At 35.0% G+C, this 10441-nt stretch overlaps 1 protein-coding gene across 2 annotated transcripts; it reads left to right on the forward strand.

The window, feature by feature from the left end:
- Positions 1-1846: 1846 nt before the first annotated feature.
- Positions 1847-9851, forward strand: LOC120082599. 2 transcript variants are annotated; one of them, XM_039037850.1, is made up of 10 exons: positions 1847-2256; positions 3887-3930; positions 4777-4903; positions 5207-5336; positions 6372-6961; positions 7298-7634; positions 7874-8138; positions 8292-8381; positions 8583-9032; positions 9375-9851. In XM_039037850.1, the coding sequence occupies exons 1-10, from the start codon at positions 2082-2084 to the stop codon at positions 9708-9710; spliced, it is 2544 nt and encodes an 847-aa protein (XP_038893778.1). In that variant the 5' UTR covers positions 1847-2081; the 3' UTR covers positions 9711-9851. The 2 variants fall into 2 exon arrangements, with proteins under 2 accessions (XP_038893778.1, XP_038893786.1); XM_039037858.1 differs by lacking the exons at positions 1847-2256; positions 3887-3930 and adding an exon at positions 4006-4140.
- Positions 9852-10441: the final 590 nt, after the last annotated feature.

A 10441-nucleotide genomic window follows, 5' to 3' on the forward strand; every position in this document is an offset into this window, starting at 1 on the left:
GCTATTTTTTTAGTTTTCAAATTTTGACTTAGGTTTTTTAAATCATAGATAAAAAGTAGATAACCAAAAGAATAAATTTGGAGGTGGAAGTAGTGTTTATAGGCTTAATTTTAAAAAATAAAAACTAAAAAAACCAAATCATTACCAAATGAGGTATTAATTATCTAAAATTAAAAATAATCAAAATTAGTTAAATATTAATAATAATTTTCATACAAATAAAGTATTAGAATAAATTCTCACAATTTATAAAGGGAAATGTTAACACGGACTATTATATATATGTGTGTATATATATTTACATATAGTCAACAATAATGTAATTGCAATGGCTCATTTCATGATTTATCGAAAATATGTGAACTAAAATTATACATTTAAAGTTAGAAGAATTAGAAGGTATCTGTGCCAAAATGATATTTTATAGTTCCTCAAATACAAAGAGAATACTTTTTTTTTTTTTTTTTCCAAATGAACTCACCTGATAACTTATAAGAGGGTGAGAATTGTAACACACCTTTCAAGTTTAAGGTTAAAATTTAAAGTGTTTGCCCACACTTCTTGTTTAGTCCAAAAAGTTCCTGAACCCCACAACTAAAATATATGAATTATATGTTTTTTTAACTCTTTAAATTGTGTGCTTAAAAAAACTACTTATATTGTGGGCTTCACAAGTTCACAATCCCGATCCTTGCTCCAAACACTCCTAAAATTACAACCATTATCAATTTTAAAATATAATTTGATGAAGGAAAAAAAAAAAAAAAAACCTTTTAGTCTTTAGGCTTTGAGTTTAGTTTCTACTTGATCTTTAGATTTCAAAATTTTACACATGCTTTGTTTGGTGTATATAGACATTACTTTCATCTCCAAATTTCTTTATTTGTTATCTACGTTTTTTACAATTTAAAAAGCTAATTCAAATTTTGAAAACTAAAAAAATTAGCTTTTAAGAACTTGTTTTTGTTTTTTGAATTTGGTCAAGAATTCAACAATTGTAACTAATATAAATGTAAATAATTGTAAGAAATTAGGAGGAAACATGCTTAATTTTCAAAAAACCAAAAACTAAAAATGAAAAAGTTATCAAACGAAAGTCTTTAAGTTTTGAGTTTGACTTCAATTTAGCCCATAGGTTTCAAAATGTTATAGTTTTACCCTTTAAATTTGAGTCTTATTTTAATTTGGTCCATAAATTTTAAGATTTACACTTCCAACATTGATTTTTCATTGAATACTCACTTCATTAGAATAATTATGAAGTAAAAATTTAATTTTAATCTTAACAGTGACAAAAAATAGTAAAATGTAGTTAATTATAATTCTTCTAATTTAATTAACAGATACCAATACTCAAGATGAAAAATGGGTCTTTTTTTCTTTTGAAATTTTGATATTAAAAGTATAAATCTTAAAATTTATGTACTAAATTGAAACACAACTTAAATCTCAAGAATAAAATTAACATTTTGGAATCTAAGAACTAAGTTGAAACCAAATTCGATTAAATATGTAATATTTTAAAATGTATAGACCAAATAGAAACTAGACTTACAACATAATTTTTTTAATGATGAAATAATAAATGAAAAAAACGTAATCTAATGTTTGGAAGTGATTTTAAATGGCTAAAATCAATGTGAAACATATTTTTAATTCTTCAAAATTAATTGACAAAGTGTAAAATTGAAATCAAAATTAAATTAATTTTGAGTTATAGAAAAAGTGTTTTAGTTGCTTAAGGGTGGAGGGCATATCTGCAATTTCGTTGAAGGCGGAGGGCATATGCGGTAATAAAAATATAAAGAACGACTTTCCTGAAGCCGAAGACGAGGCCTGGTCGTTGAGGAGGGGGGGTTAAAACGTTTTCAAAACCCTTGGTCCCAAACCCTTTTCCCCCTCTGAAGCCGTCCTCTGTTCATACACTTTCATCGAATGCAAACCCTAATCCAAATCTTTCTCTCTTTCTTCTCTTCTGCTGCATTAGCTTCTGATTTATAGCCCTCTTTGGAGTTAATTCCTACTACCCCCTTCCTTTTCGCTTTCACTTCCTCTACTCCTCCTTCGCCATACGGTTGGAAATGGTTTCTGGCTTGAGAATCGACGGTGGGACTCAGATACTCCCTGCTCGTGTCCGTAAAACCATCCAATCCATCAAAGAGATCGTCGGCAATCACTCCGATGCTGATATATATACAACTCTCAAAGAAACCAATATGGATCCTAATGAAACTGCACAGAAGTTGCTCAACCAAGGTTTTTTTTTCCTCTCCCTTTTCTTTTTTGCTTTGACCCTCTCGGCCTTCTTTCCTTTGCTATTCTTTTTTCTTTTTCCATGCTTTGTAACGCTTCCTTTGTTAGAAGGTTTATTGTTCTTCAGACGTGAAAATGACTTCAAGTAATTTGTTTGCCCACATTCTTTCGTTGGGTGTTTTTGTTTTGCTTTGTTGTATATTTTTCCTTTAATTTTGGGGGGTCGCGTGTTTGGCCCTGTGACTAATGAGCGCACGCTCCCTCTGTCGGGACGCTGGGAAAGGTTTGTTCTTGATGATTTAGGAAGTCACTGAACGTTGAAGATTGTTTTTCCACTGTGGCAAGTTGCTCGGTGGCTTTAAATTTATGAAATGAGTCGATGATTGTTTACCCGTGCAAAAGTTGAGTCCAATTTTGTTTATTGTTATTCTCACGATTGATTTGTTTATGGCTCTGAGAAAGTAGCTCTTAATTGGCGACAACACTAAGCTGAGTGGAAATTTTCAGATTGTTTTTATCAGTTCATGTTATATTTAACTAGATTCTCTCATCTATTGATGCGACTTTGGAGTTTGTCAATGTGTATGTATCGTTTTGTGTATCGATAGTTAAGTTGGATTCCCAGCTTGAATTATTAAGTTGGATTTCCAGCTTGAACTATGTATTGACCTCCAATTTATATGTTAAAGCTCAATGAAGAGTTCGAAAAAGTCTTTCACTCTTCAGTACTTCTTTGGTCCCTTCTTCTGCCATCCCATTTATTTTGTTGGATGTGTACTTGTTTAGGTAATGTATGCCTATTTTCACTCCACATTTGTTTCTTAGTGTATGAAAATCGAATTTAAAATTGTCTACACAATTGAATATGACGTTAATTCAACCGAGAGACTCTGGGTTCACTTTCAACCAGAGAGGATATGGGCCAACGATGACCCATGTATAGACTATGTATGGCTATTTGCACTCCCACATGGTTATTTCAGTAATTATCTGTTCTGGGAAAGTATATTTGTTGCTTAGTGTATGATAAGCAAGTTTAAAATAGTCAACACGATTGTAAATGAAGTTGATTCAACCAAGTGACTATGTGTTCACGTTTGACCAGAGAAGATTTGGGCTGGCAAATACCTGATGATGCATATTTACAAATTTTTCTACCATGCCAGTACACCACTGTGGATATGCTAAAGATGTATTAGTTGCACTGTATAAAAAGGGTAAACTTTAGCCCCTAAGAAGCAATCTGGTTGGCTAAGACTTGTGGTCTTTGAGTAACACCTACTTAGAGATTGATGCTTAACTAGGAAAACCCTTGATGTCTTCGAAGTCTGAGCCATCAGGTGGACACAAACACACACACATATACACACACACACACATAATTATATAATTATATAGATGTATATTAGGAAAGTGGAGGGAAAGCAGTATAAGTAATTAGATAAAAAGTCATTAGCTAATGTTGAGGTGCTCTGTGACCAGCCAAAATAAGCTACCGAGTTAACTTAAATTTTAAGCACACAATTTCTTAACATGTTTTACTGCATTTGATTTGGTATGAAATTTAACTTTTCTGTCTAATTTTTCTATTGCATATAAAACCAATTTTCTTATTATATTAGTTATTTGTCAGATCCATTTCGTGAAGTGAAGAGAAGAAGAGATAAGAAGAAGGAGGTACGAGTGCAACATTTTGGTTTCTTTGTCAGCCATGATATCATTTATGTCTTTACTCTATAGTAACTACGGACAGCCAGCTGTTACTAACAGATGTAAAGAGTTATACAAGACCATGTTTCATATTTATATGTCTTCACATACTGCTTCATTTCCTTGATGATGGCCAATGTTTTAAAAGGCTGAGGTGCTATAGAGGCAAGTCATAAGGTGTAAACCTCATCTAAATAGTAAGATATTGATGAAAAGTGTAATGATTTCGAGAGTATATAACATCTAACATAATACTTTCATGCAGAAGAATTAGATCAAGAAAGTCTCACATCTATATTTTTTCTTCCATATATATTCTCGACGACATCATAACCATTTCTCATGTCCACTAATGTGATTGTTTTTTGCTTCATCTTTTTCTTAACTACTCATTTATCTTGGTTGGTATGCACTGTTTTTTTTTTTTTTTTTTTTTTTGCTTTGGGTAGAATGACAGTTTTCTATATTTGTTCTACTCTTTTCGAAATTTGTTGCTTTGTCCACTGAAAAGTACTGCTGTTACGTTCTTTAAATTTTATGCAACCATCTGCCATACTACAGGCCCAAATCTCTGACCAATTGTATTCTTCATATCTAATCAGTTTTGGATAATGAAAAAACTTAGGCTATGAGCTATCTACGTTTCTCTAATATTGTTATTTATTCATGCTCATTGTGCATCTAGCTTTATCATTTTAACTTCTCTTTGAACAATTTTTTTTTAATGAAATTCTTATGGCTGCTAGTTTTTAACATTTACACTGAAAGATGTTTAGTTGAAAACTGAAGTTGTGGATGTGATTTTTTTCTCAGAATATGGGATACAAAGGTTCATTGGATGCACAAAGAAATTCTGAGGATGTGAGGCAAGGGACAAAGGTATATACATTGTCTGATCGTAATGTCCGGAGGGGGGCCTATGCAAAAAGTTCTTGGCCTGGTACTTTTTAATCTTTGCCTACTATTTCTCTTGAAGCACTATATCCTGCAGATTCTAGACTTATTGTTGAAGCCTGTTGATGAAGTTCAGACATATGGTTTGCTCAATTGTAATTGAAAGGATTTGATTTCAGTACTCTTTATCTTCTAATTTTAGTCAGAAGAAAGATAGTGTACGATGAAGATGAACACGACAAAAAATTGAATGGGCTTATGGTTTATCAGCATGCACTGTTTATGCTGCTTGGTTTGCTTGCACTAATATGCTCATTGAGCTGCTTAATGATTGATTTATGTCATCTAGGTATCAGCAAAGAGTTCCGTGTTGTAAGAGACAACAGAGTTAATCGTAACACAAATAGAGAAGTAAAACCTACATCTTCACATTTGGCAATATCCACCAATGAGGTGTCTACGAATGTGTCAAAATCAGGGTATGCATCATTTATCTTCTTCTTCTTCTTCTTCTTTTAGTCTTTTTGTATTTTGATATAGTTTGCTTATTCTTCTTATCCAACAAAAAATATTACGCTTATTTCAAACGACTGCATTTTTTATATTAAATTAAATTGTATCACAAATCATGGTTAGAGAGAAAAAAAAGGTATTTTCATGGGGTTAGGATAGGATGGAAACATTTTTGTAAGGTTAATTTTGTAGCCTTTCTTGATCATCTTTGGACTTTACTGTACAGGCAGAGCTTTTCTTGTTTCAAATTTCCACTGCAGTAGGACTTTTGATGGTCTTTTTATACACTTCAGTAAATGCAGTTTCCCCTGATATAAAAAATGTGAATGCTTGCCTCTTGCAAGACCATTTCTGTTTCCTGTCGGACCATTACTATGCATGTTTTTGTAGTATAATTTTTTTTTCTAAAGCTTAGATTCATGAGTAATAGTCTATAGATGGTTCTTGTAAGAATTACTCATAAATGCAGGCGATTACTGTGCTGCAGACTGAATAATATAATCTATAAAATTTGAGTTATGATGCCAACAGTGAATATGTATCCTATAGTGTATTTTTTTTTTAAGTTAGTGTCATTTTGTATTATTAGGTAGCCATGCTGTGATTTTGTAAGGGGGGTGGGTTCATGAGTCTTCCTCTATAGATACTGGACGTTCCTGTGTGTATTTATGGCATTATCTTGATGTGTTTAGTATTGACATTAAGTTTCAAATAGGATGTTAAACATGTTTGTTTAATATTCTGCATGAAACTTGACCAGAAACTCTGAAATATATTATTTGCAGCAAGACCGCCGCTGATGTAAACTTCTTTTTAGCATTTGACTTGGAAACCTATTCTGGGCTTGTCTGCTCCATTATATTCTTCTTTGGGTCTCTATGCCTAAATTTGGAAGCTTGAATTTCCTTGCTTCTTCCCCAAAGTAATCTGTTCATTGATCAGATTTGGATATCTACTGAATTCAATATCTGGATAACTGATTTTACTTGTTTATTCATCAGTTTCACCCCAAAAGGAGCACATGGAGGGCCCTTTGGTGGTAGGATATCTCAAGTGTCTGTCCGGAAAACTGATTCACATCCCAACAATCAACGACATGGTTATTCAACTGGAATGCCCCAGAAAGAGTTGAGGGATGATGTGGGAGTTTCCATGTTGAGTTCTGTTCCAGATATGCACATTGTAAAGCCAAATGACTCTGAACAACATTCACCCATATTGGCATCAAATGCTGCTGCTGTTGGTTTATATTCTTCTTCCACAGATCCAGTCCATGTACCATCTCCAGATTCTAGATCATCTTCTGCAGTTGGAGCTATAAAACGTGAAGTTGGGGCAGTAGGTGTTCGTCGGCAATTGAAAGACAGTTCTATAAGCCAGTCTTCAGGACCAAGTGTCTCTCTCACAAATTCTGTTGCTGAAAGGGATGGTTCTTCTTCAGATTCATTTCAACCGTTGAGTTCCATTTCGAAAGGCGAACAGCTTAGTCAAATTACTGAATCTGTGATTCCTGGCCTGGTAGGCAGCAGATCAACATTAAATAATCAGCATAGTAGCAGGCAACATCAACCAACCATGGGTCATCAGAAAGGTATCTTAGTGTCTTTGTTCTCTCTCTCTCTCTCTCTCTCTCTCTCTCTCTCTCTCTCTCTCTCTCGTTTCAAGGTGGAGGACAATGAGGTACCTTAGCATCTCTGTTTGTTAAATTTCTTGACTGCAAAGTTTTTGGAGAATTTGTTTATAAGATATAAAAGTTCTGAATGTGAACTTAAATTTTTTGTTATTTGTCAACAAACTGCATTTGTATGATGTTTCTTAGACGAGTTTGTTTGTGCATGCATGTCCACACTTCACTTTTTCCATGTGTGTGTTTACTTGGGGAATTCATCAAATTTTAGGAGAGAGTTCACCATCGGCTTTGATGCAGCTTCCCAGCCTAACAAGGAGTGGAAACCTAAGTCAAGCCAAAAGTTGAGCACCGGTAATCCTGGAGTAATAGGAACACCCTCAAAATCTAAATCTCCTGCTGATGAGTCCAAAGAGTTACATTCTGAAGCAGCTAATGTACAAGAGAAGCTTGCAAGAGTAGACCTTCATGAGAACCAGCATGTTATCATAGCAGAGCATATTAGAGTTCCTGATAGTGACCAATATCGGCTGGTCTTTGGCAGTTTTGGGACAGAATCTGATTCTTCTGGATGTCTGGTGCCAGGTTTGCAAGCCATTAGAGGTCCAGAGGAATTGAATGAAGAATCATCAGCAAGGTTTGTATTTATTTTATATTTCTTTTATCTTTAAAGTTAATCTGACAAAAATTGTGGAACTAGGTAATTCTTTATGGTTCAAAGGTTTGGCCATTCCTTTATAAGATAGAAAAATATTCTTTTGAAATGGTATGAAATAACCAAGCATCTGTGAGAGAAGTTTTCTTTATTATATTCACACTTTCTGCCAGTGGTTTTATTCTTTTGCTTATATTATCAATCGGACAATGTTTTTGCAGTCGGTCAGTATCTGCTCTGGAGATTTCTACTGATGATTCCTCTGGAAGCAGGCAGGTCGATTTATTGGATGACCAGGTTCGAAATTCAGAGTCTAATTCTCCAGATTCTGGTACAGCAACCGAGCTTCAGTCAGCAGATAAAAGAGAATCTTCTAGTCCTCAGACATTGGATACTTATGCGGAGATTGGACTGGTTCGAGATAGGAGCTCAAAATATACTCCTGCTTCACAGCATCAAGATCCTTCTGAGTTACTGGGATTTTCGGTGAGTTTGTATTAGATTATTAACTTTTGAGGTAGCTGTTGAGAATCAAGATATTTTGTATTTTTACTGAATTGATGGTTTAAAGTTTGTGGTTTAATACTTTCGTGAGCAAGCCCTTTTCATTCCCTGATATATATTTGATTATTTGAGCAGGCATATGATCCACAGACTGGTTATGATCTACCTTATTTCAGACCAACAATGGATGAAACTGTACGGGTGCAAGGCCTACCGTCTCAAGATGTAAGAGTAGTTGTTTACATAATATCTGTTGTGTTCATTATATCTGGATTCTTGTAAAATGAATATGGACATATATATGTTTTGAACTTCTAATGATTGTAAATTATAATTGTAATGATTATTTTCTTCTTGAGCAAGTAGTTTAGTCCACTACAGGAAGTCGTATGTTTTTGTTCTCACTTACTAAATCTATGACTCTAGGCGGTGAACTCTCATTCTGCTAACGGTGTCCCTGCATCAACAATTCCAATGGTGCAACAGCAGCAAACTCCAGTTGCTCAGATGTATCCACAAGTTCATGTTTCCCATTTTGCAAACCTCATGCCATATCGACAATTCCTATCTCCTGTTTATGTTCCACCAATGGCCATGCCTGGTTATTCGAGTTCCCCAGCATATCCTCACCCGTCCAATGGTAACAGTTTCTTACTGATGCCTGGTGGAAGTACTCACATGAATGCAAATAACCTGAAGTATGGAATCCAGCAGTTCAAGCCTGTTCCTGCTGGCAGCCCGGCAGGGTTTGGGAACTTCAATAGTCCAGCTGGGTTTGCTGTGAATGCTCCGGGTGTAGTTGGGAGTGCAACTGGACTGGAAGATTCATCTCGAATCAAATACAAAGATGGGAACCTTTATGTTCCAAATGCACAGGTCCGTAAATATTAATTATCATTACCACAGTTTGGCTGTAGCTTTGAGACCTTGCATGCAAACTTATCGTTAACTTGATATCATTTCATGTGCGTTGTTAGTGCATATGAGGTTCCCTATCTTTCTTTTTATTTAGAGGGGGAAAGGGGAGCTAATGGGATTAAAATCACCTAGACCTTGTTTAGCAGAAGGGGGCACTGATCTTTTCCGTCAAGTATAAATGACACCCTGACATGTTTGTTGAATCCGGATCATCATGATATCAGCCACTCTCGAGTCAGTCAGACCTTTTTATAATTATATTGTAAAGTAGTTTAAGTATTAGTATATTTATTGTTACAGGCTGAGACATCTGAAATTTGGATTCAAAACCCAAGAGATCTTCCAGGTTTGCAATCGGCTCCATATTACAACATGCCAGGGCAAACTCCTCATGGTGCTTATTTGCCTTCTCATACTGGGCACGCTTCCTTCAGTGCAGCTGTGGCGCAGTCTACACACATGCAATTCCCCGGATTGTACCATCCAACTCCACAGCCGGCTGCTATTGGGAATCCTCATCACATGGGGCCTGGTATGGGTGGGAATGTTGGAGTGGCGGCTGCCACTCCTGGGCCACAAGTTGGTACTTTCCAGCAGCCACAGTTGGGTCATCTTAATTGGACAACTAATTTCTAGACAAATGGGAAGAAAGAGAACTGTGAATCTAACCCCCTTTATTATTATACAAGGGACTGAAGTAGTCATAAATCTTTTATATTTTGTCAAATGTGTAATTGATAACCTTCTCATATTCAATGTAGTATGTGGTTTTCTCCATTGGCATTGATTTCATCTGCCGTTTTAGTTATCCCTTCATCACTAGTTATAATAATTAAGTAGAAGCTGCTGTAGGATCAAACAGAGCTACACAGGTGGATAAAATCAAGCAACAAAGCAAAACCAGTGGACAAACAAAATTGTTGGTATAGGAATGTGCCCAAGCAGCTTTTCCTAGTTATTTGCATCAAGTATTGCACTTCTTAATTTCAATTCGTTAGAACCATAATTAGAAACAACAGTTAATGTTGCAGGTATTAATTGGAAAATGTTGGTTTAGGAGTTTTATGTTGCAATTTACCTGGTGGCTCTATGGGAGAATGGTCAAGGTGAAGTCTCTGAACATTTGAATATAATATCATTATATTCATATTGAGAGATGATAACTATACTAAAGGAGAAGATAACTAGCTCAGGTTTCAGGGTTCTCTCCATGCGTGTAACTACAATTGTGATCGGGAAAAAGAGGTAAGTGAGATGCTTTATTTTTCCTTTTTTCCTTGTGCAGATTGCAAAATATATAGACTTTGTCCTGTTCAAATCTTCATTTATTTATTTCTTTTTGTATAGAACTGTCACAATTTATTGGG

Source organism: Benincasa hispida, chromosome 1 (genome assembly GCF_009727055.1).
Source record: "Benincasa hispida cultivar B227 chromosome 1, ASM972705v1, whole genome shotgun sequence".
Taxonomy (NCBI): Eukaryota; Viridiplantae; Streptophyta; class Magnoliopsida; order Cucurbitales; family Cucurbitaceae; genus Benincasa; species Benincasa hispida.

Coding starts and splice junctions, on each gene's coding strand:
- LOC120082599 (XM_039037850.1), top strand. CDS start 2,082: ATGGTTTCTGGCTTGAGAATCGACGGTGGGACTCAGATACTCCCTGCT. Junction 3,931..4,776: donor GAAGAGATAAGAAGAAGGAG/GTACGAGTGCAA, acceptor TTTTTTTCTCAG/AATATGGGATACAAAGGTTC. Junction 5,337..6,371: donor ACGAATGTGTCAAAATCAGG/GTATGCATCATT, acceptor TTTATTCATCAG/TTTCACCCCAAAAGGAGCAC.